Source organism: Typopeltis vanoorti, chromosome 4 (genome assembly GCF_054136105.1).
Source record: "Typopeltis vanoorti isolate ZY-2024b chromosome 4, IOZ_Tvanoo_1.0, whole genome shotgun sequence".
NCBI classification, from domain to species: Eukaryota; Metazoa; Arthropoda; class Arachnida; order Uropygi; family Thelyphonidae; genus Typopeltis; species Typopeltis vanoorti.
This window is the reverse complement of record NC_143552.1, coordinates 88,693,996-88,714,198: the sequence shown is the minus strand read 5'-3', so window position 1 is coordinate 88,714,198 and position 20,203 is coordinate 88,693,996. Positions and strand designations below refer to the sequence as shown.

At 37.5% G+C, this 20,203-nt stretch overlaps 1 protein-coding gene across 1 annotated transcript in view; it reads right to left on the bottom strand.

Moving 5' to 3' along the window:
• LOC150107482 (uncharacterized) overlaps positions 1-20,203 on the bottom strand; it is a 378,606-nt gene that overhangs the window by 200,390 nt on the left and 158,013 nt on the right. The window contains exon 7 of the mRNA XM_090391332.1: positions 2,244-2,403. Coding sequence (XP_090247458.1) covers positions 2,244-2,403 — 160 coding nt within the window. The remainder of the gene's footprint in view (positions 1-2,243; positions 2,404-20,203) is intronic.

Genomic DNA, 20,203 nt, shown 5'->3' with positions numbered 1-20,203 from the left:
GAAGACTAAAATATAAGATCTGACAACACTGGAGTTCTGACAACTAGCATACTAATTTGGAGGAAAGTTGTTGAAAGTTGTTACTACAGTATCCTGTTATCTTAGGATACTGTGGTAACACCTGTGGTGTGTGGTGTTATCACAGTATCCCATATGTACCTTCAACGGGTGTACAGGATACTGTGATAACACCACAGTATCCTGTACACCCCCTTGAGGGTGCATATGAGGAATTTTATGATGCTCTGTGATTAGAAATTGCATGCAGGCAGGCAATGTGTATATATATATATATATTTTTTTTTTTTTTGGATCAATCTTCACACTACTGTTTACTGTAAGAAATATCTAAGTTATTTAACAATTTCAGTTCCATAATTAAATAGCATGAAGTACAATTTTCTATTAAAATGTTAGAGGTAAAAACTATAGCTGCTTTCAGATATAAGTTTGTTTTTGTTTAAAGGTTTTGGATAGCAGATGCTGTACTGTATTCTTTAAAGATGTCAAGAAATTGTATTCTTGGTTTAATCATTTATCAAAGAGTAAGCAAACAAAATTTTCATGTGAAGTAGTTCACAACTGGGTTACTTGTATATACAGGCTATTCACTTCACATCGATTGCCTTAGTATCTGACAATGCAATGCACATACCCCCTTTTGGAAGTGCTATGCATTATGGAAGAGTCGCTACCCAGACAGGTTTCGACCTTTTTTGAGGTCTGATTAGTGGAAGCAAGACCCAGAAGAGATACCAAGGTTGAAGTAATGCAGAAGTCATGTATTTCCAATTTACAATTAATGAAAAGGTGTATTACCTTATTATTAAAATATACACTTCCAAAAATGGGGTGTGCTTTGCATTATGGGGGGTACTAAGGCAATCGATGTGAAGTCATTAGCTTCTACATATACAAGTAGCCCAGTCATGAAATACTTCATGCACAAACTTTCTTTGCTCACTTGGATAAAGGATTAAACCAAGAATATAATTTCTTGGCATCTTTAATTTATGGTCTAACTAATCTCTAATTCAGAGAATTTTGATAATAAGGTGACACACCTTTTCACTACTTGTACATGGGAAATATATGACTTCTGCATTACTTCAGACTTCTTGGTTGTAGTATTCCCTCTTGGTCTGGCTCCCACTGATGCACTTTTGTGCTGAAGATGGAAATTCACTGAAGTAGTTTCCATGGAGGTGGTGCTGCTGAAGTTGATGCTTTTTCCTGAAATATGAGTAGCTCTGCTCAGTGGTGAGACGAGTCTACCATTGGGCAGAGTCACCACCAAGGGTTCTTCTTGGTGGTGGGGAGAGCCTGTCAGTGAGTGGAACCAACGCTGAGTTAAATGATCCTTTGGATCACTCACTGTTGGATGGTCTGGGAGATTGCCCGAGTTTTTGGAGACCTTCTGACACAAAGAAATTTGTGGTGAAGTTGGAAATTCGCTGAAATGGTTTCCATGGAATTGGTAGTAACCAAAGTGGATGCTCTTCCCTGGGATATGAGCAGCTCCACTTGGTGGTGGAGAGCTTGCCACTGGGCAGAACCACTGCTGAGGGTTCTTCTTGGTGGTGGGCAGGCCTGTCACTGAGTGGAACCACTGCTAAGTTATGAATTAAATAATCCTTTGGGTCACTCACTGATGGGTGATCTGAGGGATCGCCTGAGTTTTAGGAGAACCCTCCCCCCATGCACTTAAACAGTTTGCTTCCTGGGAAGTACAGAGGTTGTGCTTGGTGGCTGGTTTTTGCCTGTCACTAGGTGGGGTCACCACCAAGTGTCCTGCAGTGATTCAAGTCAGGAGTTATGAATTTAGTAGTGATCCTTTAGGATCACTCCAAAAATTCTGAGTGATCTACAAGATCACTCAGAATTTTTGGAGAGGTATTATTCCCTGCATTTTAACATACCTCAATAAAAGCCGAAATTGGTCTGGTTAGTGGCCCGTCCCCATAATGCATAGCATTATACACTTCCAAAAGGGAGTGTATTTTACATTATGTGATACTAAGGCAATTGATATGAAGTCATTAGTCTCCATATACAAGCAGCCCAATCGTGAAGATACTTCAGTGCAGGCATTGTTTGCTTACATTTAGAAAAAGGATTAAACCAAGAATGTAATTTCTTGGCATCTTTAATTTATAGTCTAACCAAGTTGAAAAACTTTCTAATGTATTCTGCTTTTACTGACAAAGCCTAATTGTAAAATAAATGTAAATTAAATGACATACTTGAATTTTCTAATGACTTTGCTGCAGAACTTTCAAATTCGGTGGAAGTTTTATAAGGTGAAATCAAAAAGTCTTCATCATCTTCTTCATCTTTTATATCATCCTCTTCATCATCAATCTCATCCATTAAATCACTGTCATCTCCATCGGTGTTTTCTTCCTATAATATATGATTTTTTGTTAAAATATTTTCTCCCAAACTGTTAGTAAACAGCAAAGAAACACACTTCTCAGCTGGTAGCAAACTACCTACTAATAACAATCAAAAGGTAAAAATGAATCAATGGTTTTATATTACATGCTGACTAAAAGATTATTATTTGCCATTTGCATATCTTATATATAAAATGTATACAGCCAGCCCTCTCATGAAAAAGTATCTGTCAATGATAGTGAACTTCATAACTGAAGTTCATCATTATTAACATGACAATATTCATCTCCATCCTTATTTATACAAGTATACATGAGCAAAATGTTGCAATATTATCTCTACAACCAGGCTACTTGTATACAGAGCAGCGAATTATAAATCAAATTGCCTTATATCTCATAATGCACAGCACATTATGGCAAGAGTTACTTATTAGTGGGAGCTAGACTGTGGAGATACTAAGAGCTATCTCAATGCAGATATCAGTGTTCCACATATAAGTAACAAAAGAGTGTATTATTATAATACTCTAAATTAGAGACAGTTCTGTCAAGTTTTTCCTCTGAGTTGGAATGTATGGTATATTTGGAAACAAATTATATTTATTTTCATCCTTAAGGATGACAAGAAGAAGAAAATAATTTCTTTTTAACCACAAAAATACTTGATAGGACTGTAAAATGAAGAAAATAAAGTATTACAGACATCATTTAAACATGGACAATGAAGTCACTGGAGGGCAAAGCTAGGGAATAACTTAAAATTAGTGGAATAAAAAATAGCATTCAAAGTGAAGACATAAGATGCTTAAAAAATAAATATATATAAAAAAGAGTGCAATAACACATGGAAACTAGGTGACCAAATTTGAGTACGATAGTTCATGTGTGGTCTGACCAATTTTATAGAGTGGCACAACCACCTCTTTATGCCTACTCATGAGAATGCTCCTTATCATAGCAGCAATGCACTGCCTAATCTTTGTAACTCCATGGAGGTTAGGAATAATAATAAATACACCTGCTAGAATATCAAATGTTTTTGATATTCTAGCAGGTTATTCTTTGCACAAACATTTTATAGATTACAGCATCTTTAAAAGATTGTACATATTAGACAGTCTTAGTAAGCTCAATGTCTATTGTAACACTACTTAAACTCAACTACTGTTTGCACTTTCACCATCCTCTCAGTCAATACATTCAAGGTTCCATTAAAAAAACTTACTTCTTATCCTTTCTTATTACTTCCTTTTGCAACTTCTCGGGAATTATTCCAACCCATTCCTTCATTCTACCATGTTTAAAACCTTCCCAATGCCAATCCCGTAAATATCTTTCAACAGCTTAAATGTCTCAATCATATCACATCTTCATCTTCTATCCACCAAACTCTGTAATTTGCATGTCCCCAGCCTACCCTCATAACCAAACATTGTATAGTCCTGATATCATTTTAATCACAATAATCCAGATGTGGTCTGATCAGAGCTTTATACAATGGAACCAGTAACCCCTATTGTTACTGGTTCCATTGTATAAAGTTCTCAATCTTGCAGCAATTTTCTGGTTGTCTTCACAGCCTTTGCAATATGTCCTCTGAACCTCAATTTTCTATCTACAATGACTCAAAGACTCCTTGCTTCTTCCACTTTTTCCAGTGACTCTTCACCAAGTGAGCATGAAGCATCCCATCTGTGGATCCCAAATTTCAAACTGAATTAAACTGAATCCACATTTATTTGCCCACCTTTACAGCTTATTCAAGTCCCCTTGAAGAGCCAAAACATCAGCACCATTACTAATAACCTTCTTGAGATAACATTATTTAACAACTGATTATCTCCTTGAAGTAGTCCACTGACAATATCATTGATATAAACAGTAATGGTCCCAGTACTGAATCCTGTGGAACTCCATTAGGTGGTGGTGGTGGTGCTAGGTGGAGTTATCTCATGAACATAGAAGTAAATGATCAACATCAGGAATTTAAAAAAAAAAAAGTATTAACATTAATTTTTATAATGAACATATCTTTATAAAATTTTTTTTTATAAAGATATGTGTGTACATATCTTTATTAATACTGGTTTTCAATCTGGCACTATTTGTTTTTTTATTTTTTATATGTCTGGTGGGTTTTTTTTGGTACAAATTTATTGTCTCTGCCTTGTATCTAACTGCACTCATTTCCATCACAGTCACAGCCATGGTGGGTGACATTGTCACCCACCCTTCCACTATTTAAAGACATTATCCATAGCATAGTTGAGGATTTAATAATATGCTATGTACATGGCATATATGCATCCCATGGATTATGGATTAGAAATGTAGCAGGTGAGGAACAGGCAAGTGTGTGTGTGTGTGTGTAAAATGTAGGGAGTGGGAAGTGTGCTTGGCATCTTGGGTGTTACTATCTTGGGCTTTAGCAACAGCAGATATAATTCTTCAGAAACAAATGAGTGTTGCCTTCAGACTAGGAATCACATAAGTTTTTTGAGTAAAGTTAGGGAAATAATAGTAGATTGAGTGAATGGCAGTATCTTTTTAATAATGGATATATTAGTAAGGAACTCAACCATGTTAACATTCAAGAATGCGAGAACAGAGGTTAGAGGTCTCTTCAGATGAGCAATCACATCCAATAATCTAAGGTGATATGGTCACTTAAATTGGAGAAGAAAGGTTAACAAAACAGATACATGACACCATATTGGGAAGAAAAAGACCCAGAGGAAGATCAAGATGTAACTGAACTAATGTTGTCAGTAATACTTAAGAGAAAATATAAGATTCTTAACGATACTGGAGACTTGACAAATTTGGAAGAAAACTGTTAATAAAAGCTAGTAATAAAGTAAACTTAATCATATAGCATATGCTGTTTAAGGGGAGGGCAGGATATATCAGGAAATTATGATAAAAAAAAATAATATCAATACATTGTATCCTGGTTAGCTGAGTGGCTAGCATATGTAATCTGCTCAAACCAAAAAGCTCAGGCTAAAATCCTACCATAGGCATGGATATTTGTAAATGTCTTTATGTGTAAGACCAATTCCCTGTTTACTGGAGACCTGAAGTGGCTTGAAAAAGTTTTGTTTGGTCTCTAGAACAGGGTGTCTGGATGATGTAAAAAAATGGGGAAAAAAAAATAAGGTACATATTGGTGAGAGTGATCATCAGGTACTGGTTTGGTGGGTGGTCAAAGATTAGGATGACAAGCTGTGCAGAAAATATGCTGACAGTGCATGGGAAATAATAAGGCAGCATCTGACACAAACAATGCATAACTACATACAAAAGCAAACTCCACAACTGGAGTAGGAGTGAGATATCTGAACAGTGAAATCAAGCAACAGTGTGTGAAAAGATGTTATGGAGACTAGAAAGGTGATAAGCATGGTGAAAAAAGGAAAATATGTAGTATGGAAGGAGATTGGCCGGTCAGGTCAAAGTTAATCTAAAAGAATTCCTTTGCTTTAGGAGAAAGAGAGGGGGATATGATAGAAACATTTAAGTTGCTTAAAAGGTTTTTATAGGATAGATGTAGGGGAAATGTTTCAGCACTTGGCTAGAGGGACCAGAACAAAGGGTCATCTCTGGAAGTTGAATAAAGATGTGGTTAGAAGGGATGTGAGGACTAGATTTTTTGCTTGGAGAGTTGTGAATGAGTGGAATGGGTTGCCAGAGTCAGTTGTGAGTGCTTTGTCTTTTAATGAGTTCAAGAATATGTTCAAGTATGACAGATTGTGTGGATGGATTGGGTCTCCCGCAATGAGTCTTTGGACTCCATGGAGGTGCCTATAATGATGATAATAATAATAATAATAATAAATAATAATAACAGAAAAAGAGTCTTAGCTCACCAAGGAACTAATGCACTAGAAGTTTACAACTTTTCATGCCTAAGAATCACATAAACAAATATGGATATTCTATATGTATAAAATAATATAGATATAAATCAAGGTCTTAAGTATACTGCATAAAATGAAACAGTTGGCTTTTAAGTAGAAAGTATTACTGGATAGGTCAAATAATTATGTTAAAAAAAAAAAATTTGGTTATTATCAAGATTTTTTGGAGTTGCACTGTTTTGCACTTATTATGGGAGTGACTTAATTTCATTTATTAACCATGCTACTGGCCAAGACATCTATAGACGTCAAGGTTATCATGAATGCGAAGTGCATATTAAAATTGCAATACCATTGATATTACATTGAAATATATGATGGATACGAAGTGCATGAGGATGCATATTTGACCCATAATGGCCGGTAAGGTGGTTAACACACATGGTGAATGAACGAAATATATCAACCCTCTTGCATTCCACATCCATGTTATTTCAATACTAGGTATTTCAATTTCATTAATATACTTCATATTCATGTTTTAGTAAATGACTATACACCTTCTATACAGCAAGGAATATAAATACATTTCTGGAATCTAAGCAAATTTTTAATGTTCTGCTGATTGCCATTCATAAGCTGGAGAATCCTTTTGAGTCCTTTTGTTTATGTACACATGTTAAACATGCAAATGACACGCATACACAAGAGAAGCAATGTCATGCGACAAGAACGATTGCTTAAAATCTGCATAAAGCTGCAATCCACAGATCAAAGAGCTATAGGAAAATACATACAATTTGAAATAAAAAAATTTTGGATTTGAACAGAATTAACTATAATATGATATATTCAGTGGTGACTAGGTTATTATTCAAGCTCTTTGTAGTGTGATATTATGAAAAGCTTGAATGCACAGAGCACAGTGGGGGTGTGGGGATGGTGGGGGAACTGATGGTGAGTGGAGAGAATGTGTATGGAAAAAAAAAAAAAAACTTCATGAGAAAACATATATGAGAAAGACTTATCAAGTCCTTCTGCCTAAGAGAATGTTTGGGGGAGTTCACAACAGCTTTCACATACCTGCTTAATAAAAGTTGCAAGGCAAGTCTCAAAGGAAGATAAAGTTGTTCCACTTCACAAAGGTGGTGATAAAACTGAGGTTACAAATTATGCGACTTCTTTGTGTCTGGAGTTATTCTCAATGATGGTCAACATGGGTATGTTATCGGGAGGTTCTGTATTATAACAAGGTAATGAATGCATTACACAATGAAGATGTAGATACAGTTTTATAAAGTGCATATACAGTGGGATGTCGAAGCTTCAAAAGCTGTGTTGTGGAGTGATGAATCACACTGCACCACTCCATAACACAGCTTTTCAAGTTTCGACATCCCACTGTACATGCTCTTTGCATCACTGAAGATGATGCTGCACACTGATCAGGTAATGTGGGGCATGCATATTATGGTCCTACCATAGAAACCCATCTCGTGAGCTTCAGTTCTGAATGTTTTTATGCAGATTTCCTCCAATGCCTGAAACTCCCATTCAACATGTGAGCTGACAAATGGCAGTTTTTACATATTATCCTTCGTAGCATGTGCAGTGAGAGTTTTGGAAAAGTCAAAGGACACCCCATGGAGGGGGGGTGTCCTTTGACTTCTTTCCAAACAGTGTATGTATGTATGTACGTGTGTGTGTGTGTGTCATCATCAGCGTTCTTCAGTCCACTGCTGGATGAATGCCACTCCGAGCTTCTATTTTAATCGATCTTGTGCATCTCCCCACCATAAATATCCACCACACCTTGTTATCTCATGGTTCCATCCTACCACTGGTTTTCCTGGTTTCCAATATATATATATATATATATATATATTTTTTTTTTTTTTTTTTTTTTTGCTGAGAGAGAGAGAGTTTTCATTGATTTGGAATATTTAGTGACTATTACTATAGCAAACTTGTAGAGGACCTCAGGAATGGTTTAATAAAGTGATTTTTTTTTTTTAGAACAGCAATGTGCATTTAGTGCCTATGCACTTTTGTCTGAACTTTTTGGCAGACTGCTATAGTGAGCTAGTTTGTTATATCAGTATTTCCTATATAGGTGACTGTTATAGCAGTATTTATTAAAATTTTATTTATTTTGTATCCAAACACAAGTGGTACAGTAATAAGTAATTTGTGCAACATTATTTACAACAAATTAGGATACATTACAAATGAGAACAGCTTAAATTTAATAGGTAATTATACACAGAATAATAGTTAAAATATGAAGGAAAAAGAAACTATATATAAGTTATATATATCATAAATATAGTCAGATGTTTCTCTAGTATCCTGTGAAATCAACTGCTGTTTCTGTGCAGGATGTAAGGTCCTCTTTTGTGCAAGGTGATTGAAGAAGGAGGCAAGAAAGAAGGTGTTCCATGGACTGGGTTGTCCCACACTCACAATTATCTGGTCCAGTGAGGTAGCCCTATTTTGTGAGGTTTTGTTTGCAGAGCCCTATCATTCAGTCTGTTGAGGCTAGGCTTTTCCAAGTATTCCAGTCCAAGTGGGAACCATGTGGAAGATGTTTGGCTATTGGAATACTAGTATTACTCTCAGGGTGTAGTGCAAACTATTGCTGAAGTCTTGTCTCTAGTGGGTTTTTAGGTGGTTCAACGGTTGCTAGAAAGCTATATTGCAATCTTAGCTTTGGGCACTGTAGTCTGGCCAAATAGTGGGTGGTGCTTATCATTCATTTGTCTGCTACTTTCATCTGCTGAGAATGCAGATCTTCAAATTGAAGGGGTGCAATTCCAGCCAAAGCATACAGGTCACTTAATGGTGTTGGTTTCAGGCATCCTGTAATTAAGTGGAAGCTTTCATTCAATTCTGGGTCAAGTTTTTCAGCATGGTAGGATCTGGCCCATACAGGGCAGGCACATTCAGCAAATAAATAGCAAAGGGTCAAGGCAGAAGATCTCAGTGTGCTAGGGTGTGCACCCCATTTGGAGGAAGTAAACTCTCTTAGTATATTGTTTCTTGCATTAACTTTTGCTTTTGAAAGAGTTGTATATGATTTATTATAGTGAGCATCTTCACTGCATGAAGTCAACTTTCAATATAAAGAAATTGTAAGGACCACAGGAATGGTTCTGTTATGATGGAGAGGATGCTTTAGTGAATATTTTGTACAATAGTACTGCACTTATTGGGTGCAGTTTGGACTCTTTGGCAGCTTGTTATACTGTGTGAGTTTATAACAGTGTTTGCTATAGCAAGAATCAACTTTACCTTGAAGTAATAATCAAGGTAAAGGTTTCAATATTTGCTTCAAATTAAAGATGCCAAGAAATTATATTCTTGGTTTAATCCTTTATCCAAATGTAAGCAAACAAAGTCTGCACGTGAAGTAACTTCACAACTGGGCAACTCGTATATAGAGGCTAATGACTTCACATCGGTTGCCTTAGTATCCCATAATGCAAAGCACATATCCACATGTTTAATGCTATGCATTATGAGAAAGGTCACTACCCAGACTGGTTTCAACCTTTATTGAGGTCTCATCTGTGGAAGCCATTCCCAAAAGTTTTACACTTGGCTTAGACCCTTTGCTTACACTTGGATAAAGGATTAAACCAAAAATACAATTTCTTGGCATCTTTAATTTACAGTAGAACCGAGTGGAAGAACTTTCATAATCTATCTATAATCCAGAATATTTTAATAATAAGGTGTGACGCCTTTCGGCTACTTATATATGGAAACTTAAATATGGAAAATGACTTCTGATTACACCCTTAGTATCATATCACTTGGGAAGGCAAAAACCCTGGGCGGGTATGGATGGCAATGCTGTAGCCAATGAAGTTCTAACTGAGGCTTGGCTGTTGCTGTTACCCCCTGGGACGCCGAGTTTCACTCTCTTAGGTTTGCTCCGGGTGAGGGAAGTTTGCCTGAGAGAGCATTTTGAGTCTCCGGGAACGGTGTTCTCCGGCACGGCCCAGTGAGGGGCTTTGTCGGTGGATGCCTTTCCCTGGAATATGAGCAGTTCTGCTCGGTGGTGAGGGAGTCCGTCACTGAGTGGAGCCAACACTGAGTTGGACGGATTAGTACTAATTTTTAGAGTTGGCTTTACTTAAACATCACCAATGAAGTTCTAACTGAGGCTCAGCTATTGCTGTTACCTTCCTGCCATGATCAGAGCTTTAATAGCTCAATAACACCTTATCCCTACGCTGTCCTCTACAGATAACGGGGAAGATGGAAAGCATTCTTGCTTCGTCCCTTTAAGCCAGTCTTTATAACCTTAGTATGACTTGAGTTTTGAATTGTCTGCTTTCGGGAATTCTAAGGTAGCGAGTTTTGGTCATATTATGGCCATTTGCCTGGTGAAGATTAAGATTGTAAAAGTGGTGAATAATGTAATTATGGATTGAATTGTGGGTTGTAAATGATTAGAGAAGTGGTTTACTCTTTCGTCGACCTTCCATAAACTTCTCTCAATCCACTCGCAAGAATCAAAATACTTAAAGGTGTGACTACAGGATCTCTATTTGCTGGTAGATCATTGATTTGATCTAAGGGATTTCACATTTAGGTTCTAGGACCAGCTTTTCAAACTTTAAGTTTTGATAATTGATAGACATAGACATGGAAAAACTAATAGATGAGACAAAATTTGAGGACGTTTATTGGGAATTTATCCGCTTGGGTGAGGTGCTGGGGAAAAGTAAAACACTATGACACGTCCCCCCCCCCCCACACACACACAATTGTCACAGATGACAGTCTGGAAAACGTGATGGCATTGGACATCGGACAGTGAAGCTCGGGGCAGTCACTAGTTCCTGAGGATGCAGCAATATCTCAAAACAATGCCAACCATATATTGGATACAGTTGACACAGAGGAAGAATTCCAAACAGTTAAAACTAAAAAAAGGAAATTTTCTGTTACTAGAGAATCACTCAAAACAGTAGAAATGGAGACTGATATTAATGCAAACTCAAAAGAAAGAATACCCTGATTCTTCCTAAGGGATAAAAACCACTGTACATCAGTTGTTACTTCACTCTGAACTCTAGAAATATCATTTACGAAAGCCACTAATACAGAAGAAGGAATTCGCATCCAGTCAAAAACTTCTACCAATTACAGACAACTAACAAAATTTCTGGATAATAGCAACCTACCCTACCACACATTTGCACTCAATAGTGAAAAGAACTTTAAAGTTGTGCTCAGAGGGGTAACAGAGTCCATTACAACAGATGAAGTACAAGCAGATCTCCAAAACAAAGGCTTCAGACCTACAAAAGTAAGCCATATGCGTAGAGCTGATAAAATCCCATATCCTCTAATATTGGTAGAGATAAGCAAAGACTAGAAACACATATACGATCTTCAAACTATTTGTGATTTAGTCATAAAGACTGAATCGCTAAAACACAAACAAACAACAACGTAATGTCATCACTGTCAAAAGTTTGGCCACTCAAAACGCTGCTGCAAAGCAGATTACCAATGTGTTAAATGTGGTGGCAAACATGCAACAAATGAATGCCAAAAACCCGACACACAACCAGCAAAGTGTGCAAATTGCAGAGGCCCACACCCTGCAAACTATATGGGCTGCATAGCATTTCCTCAAAATCAAAAGACACAACTCCAAACCAGTAAACCTATACAAGAATGCACATCCTCTCATAAAACCAAAACCTATCCTACAGAACATAACAAGCCACATAGGAGAAATGCTTGCTGAAGTCCGGCAAACCAACCCAACTCAAGAAGCCAAGGATATCATCTTAAGACACACACACACAATCACTGCTTGTTGAAATCCTTAATGGATAAGGCTAATAGAAAACCTAAATCATTACAGATTGTCAGCTGGAATGCAAACAGACCATCCAACAAAATACAGGAACTACAGGAGTTTGCAGCAGAAACCCAAGCAGATATCATCCTTATAAATGAATCACACCTTCATCCAAGTGACAAGGTCAAAATCAACAATTATAGCACTTACCGTACAGACAGATCCTATGCAAGAGGAGGAGGCACTGCCATCTTTGTCAAAAGAAACATAAAGCATAATATAATAGCCGAACCCCAAACAGAACACACAGAACTACAGGAATAAAAATACATATGGAAAACACAAGCAGTATCAGGATATTCGCAGTCTACAACCCCCCAAATAAAAAACTCCTAGATTCAGATCTGGATGAAATAATAAGCACTGGTAAAGGCAGTAATCATAGCTAGTGACCTTAATGCCAAACATTCCACATGGAACAGCAGAAACCTAAATATCAATGGCAGACTACTGAATTCATATACCACAACAAGAAACATGACAGTAATAGGACCCACACACCACGGAGCAACTGGCCGTCCCGATGTACTTGATATAGCAATACTAAAAAACATTGCGCACAGCTATCAAACAGAAGCAGTTAATGACCTAAGTTCTGATCACAACCCCCATCATATTGCAACTAGGTGCCATACAAGATCTAAAGGAAAATGCCACCACCTTTTAAACTGGAAACAACTACCCTCAGCTTTCTAGGATAACATTGGCCCATTTCCACATATAACATCCACTGAAGATATAGAAAAGGCAATGAAAACCTTTGAAAAGCAAATACTAACATCAATATCACAGGTAACAAATATAACCAAGTGTGCACCACCAAATAAACTCGCAGAGGACATAAAACGTCTTATTTGTGAGAAAAACAGATAAGAAGACAATATCACAAAACAATGGCTCCCGCAGACAAGCATGCAGTTAAGAGAGCAACAAATCAGGTTCGGTATGCTCTAAAGGACCACCGAAACCAACTTTGGAATAACAAAATACATCACCTAAACACAGAGAATCAGTCATTGTGGAGAATGATCAGATCACTTTGGTCAAAGCGTTACACACTTCCTCCAATCCAAGGTGAATATAGAGTCACCCACAATGATGAGGAAAAAGCAGAAGCATTTCCAGACAACTTAGAAAGACAATGCAGCCCCAATTATACCAATAGATACAAACTTCATAAGAAAAATCCACACACAAGTGTGCGTAAAATTACTCAAAATGCCTCATTCCAATCCAACAACAAATCCATGTCACCAACAGAAATATATGAGATCATAAGAAAACTAAACAACAAAAAAAGCTCCGGTTCTAGTAGCAAGGCTTATACGTTGGTCATACATAACTGGTAATTAGTTTACGGAATTAACAACGCATATAAAGTATATTAATTAAAGGTAACTTTAATAAATAACTTCTATATTTTATAACTGCCATCTTCAGGAACATAAAGATATGGTATGTGTATGCAGGCACTAACAAAAGCAAATGAGGAAGAAAGCAAGAAACTAATATTGTTCTTAAAGTCCTAATGGTGCCCTCTGGTGGGCTAATTTGGTTGACTTGGCAGTTGGGCTGAAGTTCTCAAAATGTAAGTCTCCCAAATTTGGGGGAGATTCATGCACCCAAATTTGTTGAGGTAAGGAACGTTTTTTAGAGCTGCTGAAGATTCCTTGAATAATCTCTCGTATTTAAACTTGCTGTGGTGTATTATTTTTGTTTTCTTCCAACGAATTTTGCCCTGTTATATAGTGTTTTTATAACCCCATATTGTTGTGGGGGGGGGGGGGGGAAATTGCTGGTGAATGTATCTGCCAGTATGGGTGGGTTTTCTGTAAACAGAGAAAACCAAAGATCCATCAAGTTGGCAGGTGATTAAAGTGTCTAGGAAGGGGAGGGTGTTGTTTTCCTCTTTTTCTAAGGTGAACTGGACTCTGGGGTGTTGGTTGTTTAAGTGTGTTAGGAAGGAGTGGAGTGAGTCTGAGCCATGTGGCCAAATAGCAAACACATCATCCACGTAACAAAGCCAAATAGCGGGTTTTTGTGGGGCGGAGTTTAAGGCTTTCTCTTCAAAGGTCTCCATAAAGAAATTGGCCAAGGGTGGGGAAAGTGGTGAACCCATAGCTGTCCCCTCTATCTGTTTGTAGAACTTTCCTTGCCAAACGAAATAGCCTGAGTTCATTGTGAACTGAAATAGGGCTGAGATATCGGGAGGAAACTTGGCTTGGATGAGCTCTAGGGTTTCTTTGAGTGGGACATTAGTGAATAGGGAGGAGACGTCAAAACTGACTATTATGTCAGTGTGTTGGAGTGAGAGGTTTTCTACACTGGCTTTAAAGTGGGCTAAGTTTTTTGTGTGATGGTGTGTTGCCAGTATAGTGTGTGAGCGTTTTGGCTAAATGTTTGGCTAATTTATATGTGGGGGAATCAATGCCATCCACTATGGAACGTAATGGCACATTTTGTTTATGTATTTTTGGGAGTCCATATAATCGGGGGGGGGGGGGTCTAGAGTTATAAGGTTTTAGTTTGTTAGCGACTTCCACATGCCAAGAAGTGACTTTCTTAAGGAGTCTGTGGAGAATTCTAATCTGAGAGCTGGTAGGATTATATTCAATAGGGAGGTAAGTAGTACGGTCTAGTACTAAAGCATTAAGCTTACCTTTGTAGTCCTTTTGATTTAGCACCACAGTGGCGTTTCCCTTATCCACTTTGGTGTTTACTATTTTTTTGTTATTCTTCATTTCTTGTAGGGCTGCATATTCGTCTTTGGATAGGTTGGTTTCTGGAGGTTTGGCTTTAGTGAGAACACCGACTACATCCAGTCTGACGTTGTTGGTGATATGGTTAGGCAGGTCGCGAATCCCACGTTCTATTTGGATCACGATATCTTTGGCAGGTATTCTTTTAGGAGCTAGGGCGGTGAGTGCCTCAGGCTTTAAAACTACAGACGAGAGGTTGACTACTGTGTTGAGCGGTGGCTGTGGTAAGGAAGTAGAATTCTTTGTCAGGTTTTCGTATTTTTTCAAGTGCCGACTTCGTATTTTTTCGAACTCTTTTCTTGCCGATGCGCATGAGACGTCACATACCATATCTTTATGTTCCTGAAGATGGCAACGTGATGTTGCCGAAATATAGAAGTTATTTATTAAAGTTACCTTTAATTAATATACTTTATATGCGTTGTTAATTCCATAAACTAATTACCAGTTAAAAAATCTCCAGGTCCGGATGAATAACGAAGAAGGCACTCAAGCTACTCCCCTGTAAAGGGGGAGTTATGCATCTGGTAGCCATCACTAATGCCATTCTTCAGCTAAATTATTTTCCAGAGTGATGGAAGCTTGCGGATGTCTTCCTAATTCCAAAAGCTGGAAAAAATACACAATTTCCTCAGAATTATAGACCGATCAGTCTTCTATCATATATATAGGCACAATAGCCGAACGTGCTATACTCACATGGATTCAAGAGGCAACAGATATCAACCACAACATCATACAAGACGAGCAATTCGGCTTTAGGAAATATCACTCAACAATGCTTCAAATTTACAGAATCGTTGAATACATCACACAAGGGTTTGAATGGCACAACATTCTGGCGCAGTCTTCCTGGACATAACACAAGCATTTGATAGAATATGGCATTATGGTCTAATTTTTAAACTACACCAAGTAGGAATCCCATTACCACTAGTTCTACTTATCAAATCATATCTGAATAACAGAAAATTTTAAATAAAACTCAATGGAATTAGATCCACAGAGAGAGAAGAGTCACGGTTGGAGTCCCTCAAGGCTCTCTGCTGTCTCCCCTACACTTCTCCATCTCCATATACATGGAAATCTTCCTGTCTCCATCCATTACCGCTCTCTATGCCAATGACACAATTATCATAACCAGATCCCTCTGTCCACATCTAGCCTCAAACAAGCTGCAGAAAGCAGTCTATGAATTAGAGAACTGGTACAAAAAAATTAAACCAAGAATATAATTTTTTCGCATCTTTAATTTATAGTATAACCAAGCAGAAAAACTTTCAACAATATTTGCTTCCTTTCTCAATTATATTTGATGTATCTGCTCATATAAAGACAATGTTGTGTGCTCTATCATAGCATCTTATTTAAAAAGAAGATGCCATAACAAAGGAATTTCTTTTCTATATTATTTTCAAAAACAAGAACATATTAACATTGAATATATAGTAATTCACCAGCCTAGTTGGCCCTATGGATAGCATACCTGATCTCCAACCAACAGGCTAGAGTTGTAATCTAGTGTGTGTGTGTGTGTGTGTGTGTGTGTGTGTGTGTGTGTGTCATTCATGTCAATATTTAATAGAGAAAATATATGTCTAAAGAAAATCAACTAACCAAATTTGTTCAGTTAAATAGATTAATAAGCCAATATTCTGTCTAGCCTTGCATCAAGGCATCTTTACGGGCACAAAAAAATATACTAAGCATGCACACGCATACATACCAGCAGGAAGTCAAACGGAGACTAATTGTCATTATTTGCCTCTAATCTGTCTGCCTTCTATCCTATGTGTGCCTATGAAGATGATTTGGTGACCAAGAGACAAAATGTTGACTTAGTGATCTAATTAGCTAAATAAATAGTTAATTATCTTTAGATGTGTTTACTCCATTAAACATCACCATGAGTAATAAGCAACATCTAATCATTCATACCAGACTATATAAATGTAGGTTTTTTAGGAATGTCTTTAGGTGGGAGATGAATTTCATTGCTCAGTGTGAGACCATTGCTATACTGATATGCAGACCTGAAGTTTGGTCTCCCAAAGCATACTTTTTGGATATATATATATATATATATATATATACAGGGTGTTCGGGATAAATTTGACAGTTTTGTAAGGAAAAAGAAAATCTTCTTTGTATCTATTAAATTTAATGAATTGACAAAAAAACATTACAGGCAGAGTTAATTACAATACTATCAACAAGATTTACTCAAAATAACCACCATTAGCATCGATCACAGCTTCAATTCTGCTTCGGAACCTCGAACAAGCTGATGCTACAGTCTCCCTGGGAAGGGCCGCAAAAACTGTTTTAATTTTATCCATTAACTGGGCTTTTGTATTACTGGAAGTGCGATTGGTGTCTTTTTCAACTGCGCCCCATACAAAATAATCCATGGGGTTAAGGTCTGGGGAGTTTGGAGGCCAAACATTTGGACTGGTGAAGTCGTAGAAATTTTCAGACAACCATTTTTGACTTTTCCCAGAGGTGTGGCAAGGGGCCGAATCCTGCTGCCATACATACGGCCTACCATTGGCTACCCTTGTTATCCAGGGCTTGACTACAGTTAGCAACTCCACGAACAAAGCCCGAATTCCAATGCCAGGGTTCTTCAACACCTGTTCCTGCAGATTTGCGAGGAATTCTGCTGTACGAACGCAATCAGATCGTCTGCTAGGGATCTTTCTTCTTGCTACGTCCTCGTAGTCACCATTGCAAGTCTCTAGTTCATGCCTGATTGTTTTTACTGTATTCAGGGAGCATTGGGCAGCAGTCGTAATATCCTTATTTTGATGGCGGGCACGAATCATCATGATACAAGTTATTCTCTTCCATGATTCAGGTGGGTTCCAGCTATCCATCCTTTCTGACATCTTGTATATGAATGAAGAAGGGTCCAAACTTTTAAATGAAGAGAAGTGTGTGTTAATACATGTAACTTACGGAAAAATATAATTAATTATAAATATGTCAAATTTATCCCGAACACCCTGTATATATATATATATATATATATATATATAAATACTTTCTACACATATATATATATAAAGTACTTCAAAACTGCTTTTTTTTATATAACCCATCGCAGTATTAACGTACTATAAATTTACAAACTTTCAAGGGTAGAAGCCACAAAAAACAAAAATATTATCTTGGAGTGTATTATAACAAAGAAGAAAGAACATTTTCTTATGTTTATTTAACTTTAGCAAGTTTGTTACTTAAACTTAATTGGTTTTACTTAAATATTTTAAAAATTTTACTTAAACATAATTGGTCATGTGAATTAAAATATATTTACAGACTCTCTTAAATATGTGGGCAAACAATGCATGTTTCTATAGATATTTAAGTTGTTGCTTATCATCCAATTCATATTTCTTCTCAGAGTGATATTTATTATTATTATCAACACCCAACATCCATAAACTCAGGTACTCATCGTGGGAAGTACTCACTATTGCATACAATGCTCATCCAACACCGTCTTAAACTGATTCAATGTGTCCACATCCACAATACACTCAGGCAATATCTTCCACTCACCAACCCTCCATGCAAAGAACCTGCTTCTCACTCCTTTGCTCACACCCTCCGTTTGCTGTACAGTTTCCAGCAATGGCCTCTTATTCTACTTCCCTCTCCAATTCTATGAAAAATTTCTTCCATGTCTATCTGATAACAACCCCTGACCAGTTTATATGTCTCAATCATATCCCCCCCCTCTTTCTCCTATTCATGAGGCTCTGAAACTTACATTCTCTCAATCTGTTCTCGTACTCCACATTCCAAAGACCACTGACTACCTTTGTGAATCTTCTCTGTACCCTTTCCAACATATCCTCATCACCATGAAAACCCAGCAACCAAATCTGTGCACAATAATCCATATGAGGGGCCTGATCAAGGCCTTATACAATGGAATCATAACCTCTCTATTTCTGCAAGTCGGAGTTCTCTGTATCATTGCCATTATTCGATGTGATGTCTTCACAACTTGTGCAATGTGGCCCCTGAATTTCAGATCCTTGTCCACCATCACTCCTAGATCTCTCATCTCCTCTACTTCTGTTAAAGTTTCCCCACCAAGTGTATACCTGGCATCCCATCGTTGCTTACCAAATCTCAAAACCATACACTTGGCAACATTGAACTGATAGTTCCACTTACCTGCCCATTCATACAATCTATTCAAGTCCTCTTGTAAGGCATTAACATCAGCCTGACTGTACATTGCTCTCCCCAGTTTTGCATCATCTGCAAACTGCTGGATATCACTAGTTAAACCCAACTTAATATCATTAACACACAAATTGAACAACAATGGCCCAAAAACTGACCTCTGTGGCACACCACTGATGACCTTTCTCTTTTGAGATACTACACCCCCCATATACAACTTTCTGATACCTATCTGACAGCCAGTCACTGATCCAACATAGAAGTCTGTTATCCAATCCCATCTCTTTCAATTTATTTAAGAGCTTGTCATGTGGCAGTCTATCAAAAGCCTTTTAATGCATATACAGTGGTGTATCCAAGTACACCACTTTATACGCATCTACTCTGTCCAAGGTATTTGTCACCTAACAAAGTAAAGGGAGATCATGTTTCACTAACTTACTTATAGTGCATAAGTAAGTTAGTGAAACATGATCTCCCCTTAACAAACCCATGCTGATAAAAACAGAGAATACTGTTGTTATCAACCCATTTCTGTATCCTGCTTCTCACCAATCTCTCCAGGACCTTTGCCACAACTCCAGATATACAGACTGGTCTACAATTTGAAGCTACAGTCTTATCACAGCTTTTATGCAGTGGAACAATTTTATCTTCCTTCCACTCCCTTGGAACCTGTGCTGTTGCAAAACTCATGTTAAACAGGCATGCCAATGTTACTGCCAGTTCCCTGGAACATTCTCTTAAGATGCATGGTGATATTTCATCAAATCCTATCGCCTTATTAACATCAAGGTTATTTATTCCTCAAAACCTCCTGCTCACTCACAATTAAGCTATCCTCTCCTATGTCCTCTACACTTAAGTTCCTCATGATTCCATCCCCTGATCAGGATGAAACACACTTATAAATTGATCACTGAATACCTCAATAATGTTTTCTGCAGCAGTTACCATTCCCACTTTCATCCCTTAACTTCATCTTTCCATGATCATTCTTCCTTCTACTTGCCACATATCTAAAAAACTCTAGGGTTTTTCTTAGCCTGATTTGCCAATTTCGGCTCATACTTTACTTTTGTTTTCCTTACTAAATGAGTC